The 22,563-nt window shown below is 37.5% G+C and overlaps 1 protein-coding gene across 7 annotated transcripts in view; it reads left to right on the forward strand.

Annotated features, from left to right (window-relative positions):
- The first annotated feature begins 45 nt into the window (after positions 1-45).
- The window catches only part of IDE (insulin degrading enzyme), a 69,237-nt gene continuing 46,719 nt past the window's right edge, over positions 46-22,563 (forward strand). For 2 of the 7 annotated variants that reach the window (XM_074874963.1, XM_074874965.1), the window contains exons 1-8: positions 241-491; positions 11,042-11,226; positions 12,628-12,835; positions 13,637-13,806; positions 17,042-17,164; positions 20,633-20,745; positions 21,161-21,323; positions 21,966-22,058. In XM_074874963.1, coding sequence (XP_074731064.1) covers positions 379-491; positions 11,042-11,226; positions 12,628-12,835; positions 13,637-13,806; positions 17,042-17,164; positions 20,633-20,745; positions 21,161-21,323; positions 21,966-22,058 — 1,168 coding nt within the window. In that variant the 5' untranslated portion in view covers positions 241-378. Of the gene's footprint in view, positions 143-238; positions 492-518; positions 1,361-11,041; positions 11,227-12,627; positions 12,836-13,636; positions 13,807-17,041; positions 17,165-20,632; positions 20,746-21,160; positions 21,324-21,965; positions 22,059-22,563 lie in introns of those variants that run through there. The other 5 variants (XM_074874961.1, XM_074874962.1, XM_074874968.1 and 2 more) reach the window with 4 other exon arrangements.

Consider the following 22,563-nt stretch of genomic DNA (forward strand, 5'->3'; position numbering starts at 1 on the left):
GGCGAGTGTCGCCCCGGCTCCCCGCCCAGTCACCCACCCCCTCCGCCGCCTCCGCCTCCTCCCAGAGGCCCCCTGCCCCCTCCCCAGCCGCAGCCGCAGCCCCGGCCCTCCCGGCAGCAGAGGCAGCCTCCCGCACCCCCAGGTACGGGCCCCGCTAGGCCCCGGGCGGCGGCGGCGGCCCCGCCGGGCGAGGAGGGCGGACGGGACCCCGAGGGCGCCGGGGAGGGATTGGCCAGGCGGCGAGGGGAGGCGGGCGGAGAAGATGGCGCCGCCGGCGGCCGCGGCGCCGAGGAGCGGCGCGTGCTGAGGCGAGCGGAGCCGGGCCGGGGCGGGCGGCAGTGGCGGGGAGAGGCCGGGTGCTGGCGGCGGGGCCGGGGTATGCGGCAGTGGCTGCTTCCTGTGCTGAGGCGGGCTCTGTCGGGCTTAGCGCGCCCCTGGGCTGCCCCGGCCTCCCGGTTTTTCCCTCAGTGCCGCCGGCGGAGCTTTCTCGGGTACGGTGAGCGCGCGGCGGGGGGCCGGGGCGGGTGGGCCGGGGCAGGCCCCCGTGTCCCGGGGCAGGCCCCCGTGTCCCGGCACCCTGTGAGGGGCCGTGAGGTCGGAGAGCCGGTCCTGACCCCCGCTGTGTTGTGTAAGAGGTGGCGGCGCGGCCGGAGCGGGGGCACCTTGTGCGTCCGGGGGAGCGCCCGCCCTGTCCCGAGCGCGGCTTCGGCCCCGGGTCTGTGGGTAGCCAGTGGAGCTCGGGCCGCCGCCGCGGACACGCGGGGCTAGCGGCGGAGCCTTCGAGGGGGAAGTAGTGGGGGAGTTGGGGGCGGCGGGCCCGTGTGTGCCGGGGAGGCCTGCGCCCTGCCCTGCCCTGCCCGCCCCCGGCAGGGCCCGCCCGGGAGAGCCCGGTGCGCGGCGGGCCCAGCTGGCGTGACCGTGTGTCTCCAGCTGCGCCTCCGTTGATAAAGCTGGCTGGCTCATCAGCCGTACGCCTATGGCGCGGCTTTAGGTGCCCGCTGGGCTTGCTTTGTTGGTTGTTTTCTCCCCTCCTCTCAAAACAACCCGGAATTTTCATGTTGGTTAACTTGTCACGTCTTCCTAAGCTATAAATTTTTTTTAAAATGTTTGAATTCTTTAAAAAGAAACTGCCCTCAGAGTTACCCAAAGTTGATGGGAGCAGCCTCTTAGTTTGTGACGAGCTGTCCAGTACTGGCGTCGTGTGGGTCTTGTTTTCGTGTGTGTGTGTGATAGCAGTTCCAGTGGAGACAGTCGGTAACCTCGATGGAGGGAGGAGCGGGCGGGAGGCTTGGCACGGCTCACTTCAGGGGCAAGTTAAACTGCGTAACAACTCGGCAAAGCTTTTCCAGGAAGGAGCTGGGTAAGGGGAAGAGGCTACGTTGTTTTCTTTCTTTCTTTAACACTGTATCTGTTATCCTGATAGCAAAGCCTATATTTAACACTGCAAAAGTAAGAGACGTCAGAAGTAGCATCCTTCGGGGAAAAAAAAAAGAAAGTGAGTTATGATGATTCATGCTGTCAATGCTCGTGTGTCAAAATTCGGATGCACCGTTATTGTTCATAATTGCTATGTATGCTTCAGTATTGTAAAGGTAATCCACAAAGTATATTCGGAGCCAGTGCTTTTCTCAGGCTGTAGTTTCTCCTGCTAGATTACTCCTCTTTAAGCATGTGAATTTATGCGGTATTTGGACTTAACTTTATATATGTGAGTAGGGCCTGTTATGTTTTCATACTACCTACAACCATGATTTAGTCATCTGTTTAATTTTAATTGTGAATTAGGATTTGCAGACATCGTGCTTTCATGGGATGATTTTTTTTTTTAAGATGGCGAACATGTGAAAATTAAGAATCTTCTTTGAATTACATGTTCCCTATTTCCATTTCTGAATTCTGTTCATCCTTCCACCTTTTTTTTCAGCTTTAACTTTTTCTTCTCACATAATTTTTAACCTTCTAGTTGGGAAGTCCGTAGAAGGGTTCATATTTGCATGTTTCCATGCTTTTTTGCTCCCTTTCTCCTTTCTGTCTTCAGTTGCTTGTAAGTCTGTGGCTTGATCCCTTAAATGAAACGGTACCTTTGGGATTTTGTTCAAAGTCTCAAGGATATAACTTATTTTGCACATGAATACAAAAGTAGTTCCCTACCCTGTTAGGTCCAGAAGAAGAAAGAGGGAAGGGACAAAAACTTCATTACCTGCAGTGTTTCACTGAACTGGGAGGTGTTAGGCTTCCAGCTAGGGGTCATTTCAGGTTATTGTAGAAGTCATTTACTAAAAATACTGTCAGAACATTTGAGAGGTCACATGTTGGGTTGATATTTTTGATATATTCTATTGTATTAGATGCTTTTGTAATAATTTTGATACATTGGTCTTTTAACAAGACAGGAACCAAAAAGTTTGTGCTAAAAAATGTCTGTAGAGGAATTGATTTTTTGATCGGATTTGTGTCTACTTATGTATTTGTATATGCATGGTCTGTCAGTGAGCGTCTTTACATTCTTGGCTTTTATGATGTCTGTAAGTTGATAAAATATGCTTATGAGATAGCACTGTATGTATGTAATAAGGTGGGTTTTGATGAAGCTTGTTTGAAAGTTGCTTCACTGTAGCTTTTCTATTTAGATCTGACCTTCTGCAACTTGTTTTCAGAGTGTCAGAACTGTAGCTTGCATGAACAATGGAAATGGAAAAAAAAAAAAGCTGTAGAGTTGAAAGTTTACTTACAGTGTTAACAGTAGAACTAGAATTGAATTGTCCAAAATCATAAAAACTAAAACACAGAATAGGTAAATAGCTAGGACTTTGTTGAAACACACCGCTGACTCTAGTAAACTGCTAGGTCTGTTGGTTATGTCAAAGCTCTAGTGTTAGATAAGCAATTGCTTTTAATGTGGGATTACAGTACTTCTCACGATTCAGAATCCTAAAGTTCTTTCTGTTTTTGTTGTTAGATCAGATCTTCTTGCCAGTTCTCTCATCTTTCTGTGTATTTCTTGTTGTTATGCAGTATAACTAAAGTTTTACTTTCATCTTGTTTTTTTTTTAATTCAGACCTCACAAGTTTTTCTTTTTGAGGGTATGAGACAGATGGTAGCATAAAGTGTTAAGTGAGTTGGCTTTACAAAGAGTCGCGGGCAATCTGATGTGCTACTTGCAGCTAAAATGTATGAAATACACATCAAAATACAGTTAGAATAAAGCACAGAGGTCTCTCCTGTAGCATCCAGTTTTATATTTCCCAGCATGTGCAGGGCCATGTGCTAGACACTACTGCTGCACTGTGGTTGTGGACTAAGCCCTGCAGCTGTAGGGTGGTGGAGAAAAAATGTCAGAGAGGGAGGAAGAGAGAATGAGAACCACTGACTTGCAAGTATTCGATGCATAAAGCAATTAATTGAATGAATGAGTACATTTCTGAAGAAAATGACTAAAGTACACTTTCAAGCAGCTGGTCATGCAACACAGAAGCTAGTCTTATCAGTCATTCTTAGCACACAATTTGAGACTCTGATGAAAATAACAATGCAAGCAAACATTCTATGCCAGATTTGTGAAATAATTCTGAAGATCCTATATCGTCATGTTGTCTAAAGATTAAAACCAAATAAATTTACTTAAATTTTAGAAAGAACCATCTTTCAAATAATGAAAGACTTCAAAACCCTTTCGGAATTTGCCTAATTTTCAGCAGTCTTGTAAAAAAATGAAGCAAAGAAGTGCTAGGGAAAGGTTAATTTCAATTGTTTTCTATTTCTGGTGAACTGGGATAAAACTTGTTTACCCTGGAGGGTGTGTTTTGATGAATTGTTTGGGGCAATTTTTGAAGACATAAGAAAAGTAAGCTGAAGTGATTTAGAATTTTTTAAAAACTTGTTATCCTTTATTGCTGTGTTTGACATCAGATTGTATAAAATCCTGCCTTTTTGTTTGACCTTTTCCAGGTGCTTTGGAAGCTGTGGAATGGTCAAGTTAAGGACTGTAGTTTTAGGGCAGTAAATTAGCTTTATGGTGTCTTGATTGTATATCTCATCCTGTTTGACTGACACAAGGCTGTTGAAAACAGACATCATTTTACTACTTGGGCCAATTACTCAGCTGGGGCCTGATCCCACAGGTGAAGCTACTAGGGTCCTTGTTTTTGCCAAGTTCACATGTGGTATTTTCTCATTAATGCTATGGTAATTCCTGTACACTGGTGTTTCTACTGCCACGTTGGCAGTGAAACCTGTGGCAGACCAAGTTTTACTGCTGTCATCTAGAAGCTGTAGAAGCTGGACCCTTCTGGGAATGAGAGCGAGACAAGCATCTGCCCTGACTTCCATCGTTAGGAGGGAATTTTACGCGTCAGCTACAGACTTGGCAAAAAAGCTGCAGACCGAGATTCTGAAAATGCTTTAATTGTAGCAAGACTTCAGAATTTCTTCGAAATGAACTACGTAACAAAACCTTATAAATATTCATCATCTTCAAAGTTGCCTGATTTGGCATGATTAGTTGTTCTTAATAACTTGGTAGCACTGATTAAATCATTGTGGGTCCTTGTAGTTGGAGCTTTTGTGTAGTATGCTGAATTCCTGATGAGTTTAAAAGTGATAAAACACGTTAACATTTTGAGCAATTTTTCTACTTATGCAGTCTATCTGCTTGTGTATGCAATCAGATTTATTTAGATCAGCATCAGGAATGTGTTGGGATCTTATACATTCTCTAGCTTCGTGACAAATAAATTCACAGAAGATTGATGTTTTATGGGTGTTGAATAATGTGTACCGGTTTAATATCTAAATGTGTAAAAGAAGGATTGCTGGGTTTGTCTACTGATGAACCTGTAACCTGAAAGAATGGTGGATAGTCTGAAGTATCGTTTATGGGAATGGTTGATTTAAATTTTTTTTTTTTTTTAGATTACTCTTTCTGTGCTCTATTTTTTAAAATTACATTCTTGGTCACAGAACTTAGTAATAACATTTGTCTGATTTTTAGGAAAAAACTATACTGTCTACAGTTTAGTCTAAAAAATAATTTTTAATTATAGCAAGTGGATCGAGAAGTTAAGAGAGGAGGTAGATTGTTGGTTGAGTTACTGGCAACATCACTGTTACACATACAAGGATGTCACAATGCCATTGAAAGGTAGGTGCAAGAGGCAAAGAGGTGAGGTGAAGACCTGTGGAAGAACAGAGATTTATTTTATTGTTGCAAAGCCTTGAGCTTGCAACTGAAGTTCATGGGCTTCTGCAGAGTACTCAGTTCAGTGCTATCACTCCCGTAAGAGAGGTGAGAGAACTCTGGCTGGTGGTTCTGCAGCACCAGGACTCCTGCCGAAGCATGCAGCACTTCTTTCACTCCAGGCATTGGCAGCTGAAGAAATCTTCATATAAGTTACTAAGAACTGTAAACCAAGATGGATTAGTAAATAATACAGAGAAGTCATTATCAATGGTAGCTCCTTTGCAGGACAGAGTTGAGAGAGGTTTTGACTCAACAAAGGTTTCACTTCACTCTGGTAAATGGTAGGCAATTAAGTTTGGAAATAAAAAAAATAAATGTATATAAAATACAGAACTTGGAACAGGTGCAAAATGTGAGATTGAACATTACAGTTGTTTTTGTATAGTTTCAAAGACACAGAACTTGAATAAAGATGTTATTGCAGTCAGCATAACGTATCAAGTGTATTCAAATGACAGATGAAACATGAGTTGAAAACAAGCAACAATTCAGATTCTAGTATATACCAGTGTAAACTTCAGGTACGTAAGCTGTAAGACCCACAAGTGTGTCCATAGAAGTATTTGGGTTCAGTTGCATAAAACCTTCCAGCAAACCCCAAATCTTAAGGCAACAGATATAAATTGAAAGCCAGCATCAAAATCTGCTGAGCTGTTGCCATTCATCTGGTTACTTCAGTCTGATTTACAGCCATTCATCTGGCTCAGACCTATGTACCAGCATTTGACTTAAATACGTACAGCCTGTCGTGGCAAAATCTTGAAAAGTGTCTTGGAGTTTGTGCTTTGGGGGTCATATTTTTATTAGCTAGTTACATTTTTGCATTGAAACAACTCTCAGGAGTTTCTGTTAATTGGTTTTCAAATACAGTCCTTTAATTGTTCAAACATTGAACTTAGATTTGACTACACTGGCTAATTTTTAATTAAAGTAAATTTACTAAAATAACTTTGAAAGATTAAAATAGTAAGGCAGAATCATATATCACTTAATCCTGCTCTGTAATACTGTGTTTCCAGGTGGAAGCTGGCATCCCCAGAGAGCCTTGCTGGTTCTGAGGGACTGCTTGCCTGGAAATCATTACAAAAGCGGGGCCTCAAAAAGTAGAATATAATTTTACTTCGGAGTGCTACAGTTTAAAATTCAGCATCTGTTTTAACTGATACTTTACTTGTACAAGAGAAGTAATTTTGATAGGAAGAATAGTAGTATTTAGTATTTCCTAGTTTTTTAATATTCCTAGTTTTTTTAGTATTTCCTAGTCATTGAATAGGGACACTGCTCTCAGGTCAACATCCCTATTCTTTTATCTTTTTCTTTCTAGCTCTGTCATCTTGCCACCTGTAATTTTTGAGGCAGTGGAAGAATTCCCAGTGCCACAGAGATGCTTTGTTCCTGCTGTCTTTGCTTTATTGGGTCTTTCTCTGTTGCTTCTGTTCTGTGAAAGTAGTATGACTATTTCTTTTAATGATGTTTTTGTTAGGATATTAGCTCTGCAAAAAATCCACGAAGTGTCTAGTTAGTGGATGAATTTCTTTGCTAGTGACCATCAGCATCCAATGCTCAGTGTAATGACAGCATAGCAAATAGATACAGCACATGTACTTCAGGACAGTGTCTGACCATGACTTCAGGAATTAAGCTATTTCTCAAAAAACTACAAGAAATATAAAATTCTTTCTGTAACTTTTTTCCCTATGGTCAAAAGCAGTTCTGTTATCAAAAAGTGGTTTGTGGTGTTTTAGGATTTTTGTCTGAAAGAATGGAACATGGTATTGTTATAAAGCAATTGCACTTAGAGAACTTAGAAGTTGCACAGAAAAGCAGTCATATGAGGGAATGTTTTATATTATGTCTTACAGTTTATGCCTTAAGAAGAAGTCATTGTATGAATGTTTTATCTTAAATGAAATTTTCTTTTCTAGCTATTGTATTGTAGTAACATATGACCAGGAGGAACAGTATTGAAGCAGGAAGGTACTGGTCTTGTACTTTTGATGCCTTGCCTTCCAGGAATATTGCATAGTTGATCTGCTCTTGCTTTTATATGAGTTGTCTGGTACTGCAATTTAGTTTGCAGGGAAATAAATGTGGGTTAATCATGCAAACCCATTTGAAGAGAATATTGTATTCACAATGCCCGTTGAAATAACAATGAAGATGGAGATACAAGTTTAAGTCTTTGGTTTGAAGGCTTAATTACTGATTTTGACCTTTTGAAAATGGTAGGTTTTTCCTGTACTGAAATTTGACTGCCAAGCTGGAGGTAGCCTATGAAGGAGGCAGAAGTAGGGAATGATAAAATGAAGTGGAGGTGTACAGCTTCGTAAGACATCAATTGAAATCTCATAAGATTTCACAGAAGCTGCGTAATTTGGTGAATCACATTGGAAAGATGAGTCATCTGAACAAACAGTGAAGTTCTGTGACTTAATGATGTGGTGTAGAAATAACAAGGAGATATCAGATGACAAGGAAATTGTATAACATTTAAAAAAAACCTTGAGAAGTTTATAGTATATATGCATCTTATGATAATCAACTAGTATCTTAATGAGATGGAATATTTTAGCTGAAAACCAAGTGATAGGCGTTCCTTAGCAGAGGTGAAATCAGGAAATTGAGACACCTCCTTGCTCTCTTACTTGTATTTGTCAATCCAATAGAATTGTGTGCAAGTGAAATACAAGTAACAACAGTCTAGTTACTGATTTTTGTCTATGAAAAGTAGTATGTATTCTCACTTCATAAAATTTACACAGTATCTCAAGTTTAGCAGAGTATTGTGGCTAGCAGGTCGAGGGAGGTGATTCTCCCCTTCTGCTCTGCTCTCATGAGACCCCCACCTGGAGTTCTGTGTTCAGCTTTGGGGCACCCAACATAAGAAGGACACGCACCTGTTGGAGCGAGTCCAGAGGAGGCCACAAAGATGATGGGGGGGCTGGAGCACCCCCCTTATGTGGACAGGCTGAGAGAGTTGGGGTTGTTCAGCCTGGAGAAGGGAAGGCTCCAGGGAGACCTTATAGTGGCCTTCCAGTACTTAAAGGGGGCTACAGGAAAGATGGGGAGGGACTCTTTATCAGGAGTGTAGGGATAGGATGAGGGGTAGCAGTTTTAAACTGAAAGAGGTCAGGTTTAGGTTAGATAGAAGGAAGAAATTCTTTACTGTGAGGGTGGTGAGACACTGGAACAGGTTGCCCAGAGAGGTTGTGGCTGCCCCTCCCTGGCAGTGTTCAAGGCCAGGTTGGACGGGGCTTTGAGCAACCTGGTCTAGTGGAAGGTGTCCCTGCCCAGGGCAGGGGGGTTGGAACTAGATAGTCTTTAAGGTCCCTTCCAACCCAAACCATTCTGTGATTCTGTATGATAATTCCTGCTTAGGACTCCGAACAGGGAGGCATTTTTTAAATCATAAACATGTATTATATCAGTGCTGTTGATGCATAGAAACACAGATGTTGCCATACTTGCTGTACTTTGGTTTTGAATGGTATCTGCATTTTTTCAGAGGAAGAAAGCCCATAGATATTCCAAGCAGGGTTAAACTAGTGGATAAATGACAGGTTTAAACGAGAGCGTAGACATTTAAATTCAGCGTTTCAGTTACTGTTTAGTGACTATGCTTGATTGCATTTTTTTTTTTTTTGAAAGTAATTTGTAGTGTGAGAACCATGTTTTGCTAGTGGAAGTGTTTCCTTCTAAAATGCATTGAGCTGCACTTTTAAAAAAGTTACTTCACGTTGTTTATGGCTCTTGCTTAGGTTCAGATTCTGATTATTCATTGATGCGTTCTGTACTCAGTGCTTCTATTTTTTTATTTGGATTATAATTCCTGTTTGTAATTTTGCTTTCTTTCATACAAGGGAGCGTTACAACTTAAGTCTATTTAAAAGTTCCAAAGTAGTCGTCTTTCTTCACTTCTTTCAAAAGTATTTGAAGATCTAATGCTTACTTTACTGCTTTTTTTTTAGTCATCTAGTTTGCATATGTATCTCCTTCCTCAAGCATAAATCCAGTCTTACAAACTTTCACTCTGCTACAGGTAAAACCTTAATTTTCTGTTTGTGAAATACTGTTTTTCACTGATTCTACTGTAGGCGTTACGTTCATAAACTTTCTATCCTTAACACACTGTTAATAATGAGCTCCTTATCAGCCTCATTGTAATATATAACACTAACAGTGATGACTGTGCATCTGCTGGCTTCAAGTTGGCTGTTGTTTTTATATCATAGAATCACATGAATAAATGGGAAGAAGATAATCCAGAGGGACAGTAGTTTGCAGAACTGCTTGCAGTTTTGAGAATCTTACAGTATTTTAGGGAGGAGATTTTATTAGCTGACTCCCCTTTTCATTTGTAATTTTAAACTGAAAATATATAAACAGATTTTCATTTCTGAAGTTTTTTGTTGTGTATCTGGTAACATTGAGTATGCAGTTGGTATGCTAGCTAGTTAGTTAAAATGTCATTACTGAAGACCTGAAACAATAAGTATGTTGAGAACTGTGCAGTCCTTCATGTTCCACATCCCATACGGGCTTAAAGCTTGTATGTAGTCTTAAAACTTGGATGGAATTCCTTGAACCGTACAACCTGAAAATGGAAAAATAAATATTGTGAAACTCCTTGTTATTTATGTGATCCCGAGAGGACCATACAGAATTTCTCATGCCTCTGTGTATGTGTTGTGGTGGAGAGTTAGACTCGCATCTGGTTTTCTTTGTAAGTGAAATTCGTTCAACAATGACTAATGAAGCTCATGTAGTAGGTTACTTGGCAATATGGCAAGCAACATTTCACCACAGGAAAATGTTTTGTTTGGTTGGTACTATATATGTATAACAGGCCCTGCTCTAAAGCCCTTCCTGTAAAACAGGGTTAGAATTCAGTGGCCCTTATATACAGGAATACAATGCATGATTGGCTCAGAGCGTAGCTCTCTGATTTCCTGTTTCTGTGGTTTGCTTTTTTTGGGGGGTGTGTGTGAGTGTATGTTGTTTGTTTGGTTGGGTTTTTTTTTGTGTTGGTGTGTTTTGTTTGTTTTGTTTAACATGCAGCCAAGTGGTTCTACTCTACCTCCCCAAATATCCAAGACTGAATGTCTCACCTTTTCACTTGGTATTTAAACAAATTGAGTAACCAGAGTTTATAATTTCAGAATCACACTTAGTTTCTTGGCATTTCAGAATTGTGCCATTAAAGAAGCATGTCTTGTAGTATGTCCGTTAAACTAATAGGAGAAGTTTAAACATGTGAGATAGTCTATTCCTGTTTATCATGGCAATTCTGCAGTGTGTTTGTATTTTTATGGCAATATTGTAAATGATGTCACCCTTTCTTGCTTGAGTGTACAAATCCAGTGGTCTATTAGTAAAATTTTGTTTATCTGACAAAGTTACAACATTCCTAATAGAAACACTGGTTCAGACACATGAAATACTTTCCTGAAGCCTGAAAGTATACTTGAGAGAGCACGTGTATGCTTCATTTCATTTTTATCATAATTGAAGAAGAGGATGATACTTCTTTACTAAGTTATTTTTTTAATTACTGGTAGTATGAAACTTGAAACCTTCAATTACCTGACCTATGATTTTATCAAGTTGCTTGGCCTTCAGGATTTTTTTTTTTTTAACAGCAATATCTCTCAGGATCTGAACTATACTTTTAGGCCAGTTTTATGAGTTTTGCGCAGAACTAAATTTCTTTCAGGATCACCAGCTATTCTCTAACATAACATTAAAATATTAGCAGGACTTAAGTGAAAATAGTAAGTGAAATTTCTTCTGTTTTCTTTAAGGTTTCAGAAAGAGACAAACAACAAAATGAACAATCCAGCTATTAAGAGAATAACAAATGAAATTATCAAATCACCTGAGGATAAACGAGAATATCGTGGCCTGGAATTGGCAAATGGCATTAAAGCTCTTCTCATTAGTGACCCCACCACAGATAAGTCTTCAGCAGCACTTGATGTGCACATAGGTATTTAATGCATGTTGTGTTCATTATGTCATTATTAAAATGCTCTAAGTTTTGGTATCTTAATTGCAAATAAACTGACAGGAGTGGTATCCATTTGGCAGCCTAGCCTTTTATTGTAACTTAGAGTTTGTTTAATTCTTTGACACATCAAGTTGAAAACTATTAGAGCTAATTAAATTACTTTATTTTACTATATGTTTACTCAACTGTAGCTCAGTCAGTAGAAAGACTTCTTTTAACCATTAAGTTTCATGTTATGAAAGATCTTTCGTAAGCAGAAAAGGGGCGGTTGTGAGTGCAATTATTTCAGACAGCTCCATCTGTCATGTCAGGCTTTTTTTTTTTTTTTTTTTCATGTTAAGTTGTTGATGTGTAGAGATGAGAAAATGCTGTAGTGCTGGAGGAGTTGGAAAGACACTCCCTAACTCCAGTGATGTTTAAGTATACAAACAAATACTGGAAATAGAAGGGGAAGGCAGTTACTTTGACTCTTTGGAATAATGGAAACCTTTTCTTATATCTGAGGTATTTCTCAAGCTTGTGTAGTTTCTCAGTTGCTTGGAAAGTATGATGCATGCACACATTACCTAAGCATCCTCTTGCCATGTTTGTAGTTGGGAGCTCTTGTTGGTGTTAGGACAGAAGTAGTAGAGTAACTTTGAAAACTTATGGTCTTTTTTGTTATGGAGATGGCTGTCACAAATCATTATCTAGTTTAGAGGATTATGGATGAGGTTTTGTTAGGTACTGTGACAGCAATAGTCAACTGCAGCATCCAGTTCCTGCACATGCACTGGAGGAGATGTATCTGTTGCCTTCATCTGTACTCTCCCATTGCACATCGTTGCACACTCCAAAGCAGGACTGCCAGACTCAGACTTCCATGTTTCTGGCATCCATTCTTGCACATTGTTATTGTCTTTTAATCTGTCTGCCTTCATACCTACTAGCTGGTCATCAATAGCTGCTTGTGTTCAGGCAATTACAGGTTATCACTTGTCCTATGAACCACAGGATAAATACCTCCTTAATTGCAGTTGGTAGTTGCTGATTTTTAACACAGTGCAGTTATTAAAGTCAAGGTATACAAGTCAACATTGTGATCTGCCAGGTCTCTACAGATTATGAGTCATGAACTTCAGTTGAAAAATTGTCTCTATAAGGCAATGCAGGCTTATCTGGAGAGGCAATATGAGACACTAATTGGTTCAGCTACTCATTCTAAATTTTTTTTTTTTTAAGATTGAGTTTAGTTGACTGTAGCTGGGTGAGTGTCTGTTTACATCTACAGAATTGATATAATTGTCTGAGGCAACATACTGTAATATAAAGCACTTTATAAGACTTAACATTTTAGTATTACTTTTTATGAATGGTTACATGAAATTCTTCTTCCTGCAGGATCCTTGTCTGATCCCCCCAACATTGCTGGGCTTAGTCATTTTTGTGAGCATATGCTGTTCCTGGGAACCAAGAAATATCCAAAAGAGAATGAATATAGCCAGTTTCTTAGTGAGCATGCTGGGAGCTCAAATGCTTTCACAAGTGGAGAACATACCAACTATTACTTCGATGTGTCACATGAACATCTAGAAGGTGCACTAGACAGGTAAACACACTTTTTATGTTGATTTTTTTGTTATATGGGTGCTATTTGAAATTGTGTAAAAGTTTCTTGATAGTTTTATCATTACGATATTAAAGGGTTGAGAGCACTATGTTTTGTTAAAACTAATACCAGATATTATTCAGTTCAGAAGTTTTGCTCAGATTTTTTTCAGCTAGCAGAGTTCTTCACTGAGGTAGAATTTCTGAAGTTCAGAGGTTGTGTTTACACTGAATATTTTTGGAAATGTGGGGCAGAGAATATGAATATATGTTGTGCAAATGCTCAACTGCATAATCAAGTACTATGCTTCCCATAGGGTCCTTATTTCACTGATAGCAGAAGGATGAAGTCTAGAAATATATTGGGATGCCTTTAGTAAAGGAAACTCACTGAATTCCCTGCTTTTTGTGGGAGGGGACAGAAATTGAAAGATGTGTAGTCAGTGAGATAGAGTGGATTTTCCCTTTGGATTTTCCCTGGATGTCTGACAAGACTGATTTGATTTGTGTGATTAAGAGCCTCTTGCAGCTAAACTTCAAAACAGTAGAAATTTTCAGTGTATGAATTCTGATGCAAGGGCATTGACCCTTGTAGTACCTTATGTGATTAATATGTTGTTTGTGTTTTAGATAAAGAAATTGAGAAATAGAGTGAATCAATGTCAAAACTGTTACAGAATTTCTAAGTTCTGCATTAAAAAAATAATATATTCAGCTGTTTTTAGGAGCTACCAAGCTTCATACTTTTCTGTTACCATTTATGTACAGTACTTTTGACTTGAATTAAAATTTTTCTGTTTAGATTTGCCCAGTTTTTCCTGTGTCCTTTATTTGATGAAAGCTGCAAAGACAGGGAAGTGAATGCTGTTGATTCTGAGCACGAGAAGAATCTGATGAATGATGCCTGGAGGTTGTTTCAATTGGAGAAGGCTACTGGAAACCCCAATCATCCCTTCAGTAAATTTGGAACAGGTTTGTCAGAATATAATTATCTATCCATTGGAGTTCTGCGTAACATACATAGTAGTATTGTTTATATAAAATTGCTAAGCACAGACTGAAACAATTCCCTTTTTTTCCTCTTCATACATGTTTATTATGGTGCTTTATCACATTTTCCACATCATAGACCAAACAGCTAGACAAAAACATAGGAAACAGAGTGATCCAAGACTTGCAGTACAGTGATGAAGCATCCTTTATGATTCTGATAATTACTGCAGTGAATGCCATTTTCTAATTACTGGATTTTTCATAATTTGGTACTGTTAAGTCTTTGTGCATAACAAAGTGAGTGAACTGTGTTTAAATTGTTGTTAGCCACATGCTCTTTTTGCTAGCTAGTGTTGCATTAGGACTAGATGACAGTGACTAGGTCAAATCAGAAAGATCAGCAAAGTAACATGAAAATTACTGAGTAAGAATATAAAAGCAAAATCTTAAGCATAAAGCACAACAGTAGTAGATGGATAGATAAAACAGTCTTGGACAATTACCAATCTTACGGCCATAGTTTTTTTTTCAGGCTTTATTATTCACAGAATGCTTAGTAACAATTTAAAACAAACACCCCAAAACCTCAATTTTAAAAGCATTAAAATAAGATTCCATAGTTACAGTCAAAACCACGTGTTTTTTTTTTTTTTCACAGAAGTTATTTTCTACATGAATTTATTTTTTAAACTATTGAAGTAACAGGGCTATTAATTCATGCACTTCATCGTTTAATCCTTGAGCCTGAATGTGTTTTGTGACTGGGTGAGTTTGCTGGATGAGTAGTTGAGGCAAATATTGGGTACAGTAGGATGATGGGAGGGTAGATAATGGGATTAGGCTGGTTTCTTCCTCTGTCTCAAGAAAGAGAAGAATATTTTTGCACCTGTTGATGGAGGGCATAGTTAAGGGGCTGGTAGTCAGCTGCTACAAGAGCATGTATTGCTCTGCTCACCAGTAAAGAGAGGCAGTCTGAAACAGGGAAACACTAACAGCATTCTCCAAACAGGTAAATTTGAAAATAAAGTTTGGGAACTACATATTGATAGGTAGGCAAGCATCCAATGTATGTTCTGTAATCTCTGCTACTGAAGATTATTTAATTTTTATATAGCACTCAGAAGACATAAGTGGAAGCTGCAGAAATAGTTTTCTACAATTTAAGAAGGTTTTATAGCTGACACAAGTGAAATGTTTTCATGGGGAGAATACCTGAAATGTGCTCAAATTCAGTAGCAAGAGTCACACTGACCTCTTCTTAGATTAGGCTCTGATTCTGAAATAGCACATAGCCTACCTGTAGATCTAACTTTGCAGATGTAGAGCCCAGCTTTGATGTTTTTTATTTACCCAAAGAGATGACAACTGTAATACGGTTTTCATGACAATTGCAGTTGGCATCCTTCTTATTGTTTCCTTTTGACCAGCTGAGATTTTAGTCTAGCAGAATATAGGAATGGCTAGCTTCATTTGATGTTTCAGGTCACTCCTTGTTGCTGTGCAGCCTGTTTTGCCAGCAAATCTTCTATTACTCTTTGTCTGTCCAGAGAAACAAATGCACCTTAATCTTACTTTTTTTTTTTCTTTAGAATGTGCATTTTGTCCCCAGATACCCTACACTCATCTCCCTGAATTAATGCCTGTGATGATAATTCTTCTCCATCAGTACCCTCAACAATGCCCCCTGGGCACTTTTGCACTGTCTAGTGTCCATTTTCCTACATCACCAAGGTGTTTTCTGACTGTTGTTTCTTAATGTACGCCAGTACTGTAACAGCGCAGTTACTGAGCTAAACCTTTATTTTGGTTTTATTTTGGTTTTATTTTGGTTTTATTTTGGTTTTATTTTTACCTCTATTGACTCTACAGGAATAAACACAGTGGGGTATCTAAAATTTCTGCATTTCATTTGTGTGCAGATGGTGGGGAATATAGAAAAAATATTTTAAACATAATACCCTAATTATCCTTTTTAGGTGTCATTAAGAATCCTTGCTTTCACTCATATGTAAACTTTGAAAATTAAAGCAATATATTGCTTCAGGCAGCCTCTGTGATGATTTGTTGACCGTTGCAGTTGTAATTAGACTTGTATCTAATCACCAAACATCTGGACAATATACTTATTTATGTAGCTAATTTTGCCTCATTGATTTGTATTATATCTGTGACTGTAGGATTTGTGCACTGGGCATATATGCATAGCGGGCATGCTCTCCCTGTCGTTTCTCTTTTTCTTGCGGTTTTTCCTACAAACACACAAGTCAACTTGTGCTATGTTTTCTTGCCTTACTCTTCCTCCTTATCACTTGCTCTCTTCTATACCTGGTCTGTTTGTGGCTTAAGGGAGTTGCTGATCTCAAAGTTAACAGATAAAGTATTAGTTTGCAGTTGTGGTGAGTAGATTCTGTTGACCATTTCACGTGTCTGTGTAGTAGTGAAAAGTGAAGTTGATTAAAATCCAGTGTGCTCTTCATAGACTCTTAATTTTTCTGTTATTTTGAGTTCTTACCTTTATTAAACACAAGTTCTGCTTTGATTATAAATGTAGAGTATGTCTTTAGAGTAAATTATTAAAAGCTTGATGTTGATGTAAAGATTGCACTAATTAACAGGAGGATAACTTAATGGAGAAAGTTTGGTATCTTCTGCTTATGGGCTTATTCAGGGAGAGTTGTAGTTCTCTTCCTCTCTAGTTGTGTTCCTCTACTGCAGCAACAGCTCAGCTGTTTGTGAAGCAGAAGCTGAACAGTCACAATTTACAAATCACGTTTGTAAGTTAGCAATTATTTATTTAATTTAATATACTAGGCTGTAATTTGTGGTGCACAATGCTACAAATAATTTCACACAGTGATTCCTATGACAGGAGTGTGTATATGGGAGTAAAACCTACTCCAAATGTGGCAAAGAAAAACCTTTTTCTTAATTAGAGCCTGTGCTTACTTGCATTGATTTGAAATAACCCTTTCAAATTAAAAAGATTAATTTGGAAGACTAAAACATCCTCGTTTTTTTAGGAATGTGCAGATCGAGAGTATTTGTCTTTGATAAGCTGAGACAGTATTGATCCAGTTTACTTACTATGCACAGTAATTATTTTTAAAATTACCATCCATCTGGAGGAAAGCAGATCTATTAATTTGTATTTTTCTTTTTGATTTGTAAATTCATAAACGTCAACTACTGTTAAGGGGTTTTTTTTATGTTACAGGGAACAAACTCACACTGGAAACTAGACCAACCAAAGAAGGAATAGATGTAAGACAAGAGCTATTAAAGTTCCATTCTACTTATTATTCATCAAATTTAATGGCTATTTGTGTCTTAGGAAGAGGTGAGTTTTGTTCTGTTGGCTGAATAAAACTTTACATGTATTTGTTTGAAAAAAATGAAGTGTATGCTAGTGTGAAAATCTACAGAAGGGGAAGAAAGTAAAACTTGTGGAGACTGACCAAACATAATTTTTTGTTTAGTGGTCTCCAAAGCAACTTGGAATGTATAAATTTATGTGTTTATAAGCTTACAATAGAAAAAATAAGATGAAAATTTTAAATCCATTATCAAGTCACCAGTTGCTGTCATTGTATGTTTGTCTTACGAAGACTGACACTTGTCTGGTTTCAGATGTTGGGAAGGCTTTTGATACTGTTCTCATATGTTAGACTTACACTTCCACTACAAAAATTCCTGTATTATCAAAGGATAAGCCTAACCTAACATTTAGATAAAAAACCTTTACTTAGTTTACTTCTGAATTAACAGAGGTTCCAACTGCTTAAACTCTTCCACATCTGAGATGATATTTTACATAGGTTTGCCAAAAGCTTAATAACAGTGTGTTGAAAACTGTTTGCTTTTTTAAAATATGCTGGCAGACTAGTATTTTATGGTATTTTACAGTAATGCTCAGATGGCAAGTATGAATGGAATAGAACTCATTAGCAAAGTGAAATCTTCCTTTACAACTGTCTGTTTACAGGATACCAAGTATGAAGCTGATTAACATACCGAATCAGTTCCAGGCTCCCTAATTCCTTTCAATTCCATTTATTATTATATCTCACCTGCTGTAACACCACATATTGATTAGAATATGGTGAAAGGTTTTTTTTTTACTGTTGCCAGCTGAACAGTAAAATGTATTAGATTTTTTTTTTTTTTTTTAATTCTTTTAAAGGTGGGGTATCTGATATGTTAGTAGTAGGTATGTAGGTAATACCAGTAGGGCTTAATGTATGTCATGTGTGGAAATGCCTTGCTTATTCTCCTGGAATGTGGAAACTTTCTGCAAGTAAACACTGTAATATTGATAAAGATATCTTGGAAATATTTTTTAATATTGTGAATTTATTTTTATTGCTATTTGAAAGAGATGCTTCCCCATTCTCAGTTTTTTTTCTTCTGTTTATTTTACCTGAGCAAAATAAAATTTATTTTAAAATGTTTATTTATTAATTGAAGGTAAATAGATGTTGATCAGAGTTTAATACAATTGAATTAAAATTCTCTTCCTCATTCAACAGTTCTGTTTTCAAGGTTTCCAGGCATCTTTAGTTCTTTACTGGACAGACAATATTCCAGAACAGACATTGCATTTCAAATATCAGTAAAATGTAGAAAATAGTCTTCAAATCTGTTAACCTTTCCAACATTTCTGCAGTTTGCAGAGGTGTACTTTTTTACTACAAAATACAAAATTTATTCATGTTAAAATCCTGAATTTAGGTGGTTTTACTAGTAATTTTCCACAGTCAAATTTTAGTGTGAGTTAACCTTTTAAATAGTTCAGTAGTTGGAAAAATTAGGAGCCTTTGAAACATTGATCTTTGGGATTTTTCCTTTCAGTCTTATAAAATAAATAAATAAAATTTTGAAAGGTAATTCTCAGGCTTTTTGTTAGTCTGCTTGTATACAAAATGCTGTACAACCACCCTTATTTGTCATATTTAATTAACTGGTTGTCACCGTAACAGTGAGGTGCTATTTGGACAAAAGTTGCATCTGTTTTTCCCTGAAAAAACACATGCCTTTTCTTACTGTTATTTGTTCAAGCAAGAGAATTATGCAGTTGCTTTCTGGAAGGCTTTATATTAATGACTGATTTGGGTATTTGAGGGCATGCCTCCAGCATCAGATTTGAAAATTCACAAGGTCCACATTCTTCCTTTTTTTTTTTTTTTTTTTAGATTTTCAGGGAGCTCCACCCACAAAAAACAAACTGCAGAAATCAAACCTTGTTAGCATTATTCCATAAATGCTTTGCTGAAATACCTTGCTATCAATGTAGCAGTACTGCTAATTAACACATAAACAAATAGTTAGAAATTCTATAACATGAAACTATGTTGAGCTCCACACTGCAAGTCCCCCATGATCTCTCTACTCCTGTGCATTCTGAAATAAATGGATGTCTAAAGCTATGTGCCGCCTAGTAATTCTCTGATTTTCCCACCACTTTTTGTAAGTAATGTAAAACAAATAAAAATATATGTCAGTAAAAAGTGGTGGGGGAATCAGAATATAATTTCTCTAGTAAATAGTAATATTCAGAAGTTTGCTGAAATTAAATAATGAAATTAAGTTATTTTTTTATCTAATCAAAAGCAAAATTCACCAAGTAATCATAGAACAGCTTTAGTATAGCAGTTCACATACAGACTTAAATGGAAACTTTTTCAGTAAGAATCACCCTGGCAACTGGAAATCTGTCCTAAAGAAAACCCTTACTGTAGTTGTAAAGCTTAAGTGAACATGAATTTTGCTGACATTGATACAAAATAGTGGTGTTTAATAGAATTATTGCAGTTCACAAAATTTTATTATACAATGACACATCTTGGTTTGCATTGGTGTTTTTTTCCCTGCACGGTTCTCTCTGTGGAGTGTAGGAGCACACATATGTTGGGCAGAAAAGATTCTGCTTTCTAAATCTTACTAGGATTGTTTTGACTAACAAGGTGACCGCTTTTTGAAATCTTTTGAGGATTAAGGTTGTACTTTGAGACATCCAGGAAATGCCTAGTTTTTTCTTCAACACCCACCGTTGAAAGATGTATGTTAAAAATCTTGATGGATGAGTCTTTCTTATTTTCACTTTGAGAAGTGCACCAAAATGCGTTTCTTTAAGCAGATAGCTATTTTGAAGTCAGTATTTAAACAGAAACTGTATAGGTCAATTTAGGTGAATTTGTGCACAACATCAAATTCTTTCTGCAAATGGTCTTTCTCTTGTTTTTGGAGAGTACTAGTCACGGGCTGAAGCTAGAATGGATGTAAAAGTAGAAGTGCTTAAACAGGTCATGCATGTGTATGAAATTTTGGGGCGCCTAGGACAGATGATCCTGGTTCACAGTGTGTGTGAAGTACTGGAGGTGAGCTGAGACTGAAGAAAATCCAAGTTTTGGCAAAGATGCTTCCACTCTGGAAAATTTGCACCTGTAATTCCATGCCCCTTAAGCTTTTTGTGGAATATTTATTTTTGTAAATGTTCAATATCTGATGTGTCTTTTCTTCAGTTCCAGCTTAGACTAATTAGTAAAACTTAAAGTTTTTTTTTTTTTCAGTTACGGGATTTATTTTAATCATGGTTGAAGCCTTCCTTTAATAAGCATGGTGCTTATAGCATGTCATAGTTCAAAACTTAAGTATTAATATAGATTTCCTTTCTGAAATTAATAATCATCAATACCATTACAACTACTTTTCTGTATAATTCATGTCTCCCCCAAAGAATATACAAAATCCAAATTTGCTGGAAGCTTCAGATAATGATTATGCTTTTTCTAATGTTTCTTTATTCTAGAATCCTTGGATGAGCTGACTTGCTTAGTGGTAAAGTTATTTTCAGAAGTAGAGAATAAAAATGTCCCTATACCAGAGTTTCCTGAACATCCTTTCCAAGAAGAACATCTCCGGGTATGTATAGAGATACACCTTCTGTCAGGAATGTATACCTTAAATGATTTTCTTTGTATGTTTCAGTAATACCTTGTGTACTTCACTACTTTTGTATCAGTGTCCCTGTTAAGTTCTGTATTTCTTTCTTAATTTTCCACCCACCTTTCCATGCTAAGTTTCTAGTAAAGGTTGTACATTTGGTTGTAGCTGTAAGCAACTGAGAGATAATTAATTCTCTTTTTGTTTGCATCACGAATAGCTAAAGTGTTGCCCTAAGTTTTACATACCTTTACTTTCGAGATTTTGTTGATAATGTTTGTAATAAAATGTGTGTGTGTGAAGGGAACATTATAAGTGTTCCTTATAAGAGATGAGTAAAGTAATGAGAGTTTCCTTTTGTTCATGGATCTCCTTGCTTATTTTCTTCCCTCAGCAACTTTACAAAGTGGTACCCATTAAGGATATTAGAAATCTTTATGTCACATTTCCTATACCAGACCTTCAGAAGTACTATAAATCAAACCCTGGCCATTACCTTGGTCATCTGATCGGGCATGAAGGCCCAGGGAGTCTTTTATCAGAGCTTAAAGCCAAAGGTAAGTCCTTTGAAGGTAAAGAATTAAAAAGTGATTTATTACACAGTTTTTTAAAGCTTAGCTATGTTTCACTTAAAATTGACCTCTGTATGTTAAATTTAAAGTCCCCAACTGTTTGAGTAATTTGAGTTGTGATTTTGTGCTTTATTTTTGTTTCTGTGATGGGTAAAAGTAAATAAATAATAGGCACTCTGACTACTGAAGGTATTATTTCTTGCACTCCCCTTTTATCTACTCCTATTTAGAGGGTTACATGAAATTTGACCTAATGGCCTTGTCTTTATTCTGTCACTGACTTAGAGACTACTGTCAGGTCTCTTAATGTCTGGAAGACTACAAGAGTGTATCTTTTGCTATTTTTCTTTATATCACTGTGTTCCAAACAGAAATAAATTACCCAGTAATCAAATGATCTTGAGTTTGCCATATCACTCTAAGCACAAAAACAGGTAGGTCTGAGTTGTGTTATGTTTGACTTGCACTGTTGCTGTAGGCATTAAGGAAGAGAAGGAGAACGTATAAAGTGGTCAAAATGTTTAAAAAAAAAAAAAAAAAGTATAACTTAATGTTGCTGAAGCATACAAAAGGTAGCATAAATTGTAACATACGTTTATGTAATATATTTTCTTTTTGATTTCACAGGATGGGTAAATACTCTTGTTGGAGGACAGAAGGAAGGTGCTAGAGGTTTCATGTTTTTCATCATTAATGTAGACTTGACAGAGGAAGGACTTTGTAAGTGAAGCACTATGTCTGCATTCCATGTTATTTCTGATCTGCTGGGTTTGTGTTTGTATTCAAAGAGACTAATTGTGTTTATAGCTTGAAAGCCAATTTATTTAAATTAACTGGTAATTCTTCTGTGTTCAGATCCTTTCAGTGTGCTAGCACACTTCATCTAACATAAGAAACCAACTTATTTGAGGTTATATTAAAGTATTTCATTAAACATCATAAAGTAAATTTCTTTAAAAGAAAAGCTGTCAATACCTTTGTGTGCTACTTATACTATTTAGACCTCAGTTAAATTATATTATAAATCAGTATCTTAACATAAGACACGTTCAGTGCGGCTCTCAGAATTAGCTGGGGACTAAAACACTTACTTAAATTCATGTCTGAGAAAAACTTGTCTAACTTTGCCAGTGGAATTGCATATGTACTTAAATACCTTGATGTATCAGGGTGTAATTAAAAATAAAACCTTACATATTTGTGTTCATCAGAATTTTTTCTTTGT

Source organism: Strix uralensis, chromosome 7 (genome assembly GCF_047716275.1).
Source record: "Strix uralensis isolate ZFMK-TIS-50842 chromosome 7, bStrUra1, whole genome shotgun sequence".
Lineage (NCBI taxonomy): Eukaryota > Metazoa > Chordata > Aves > Strigiformes > Strigidae > Strix > Strix uralensis.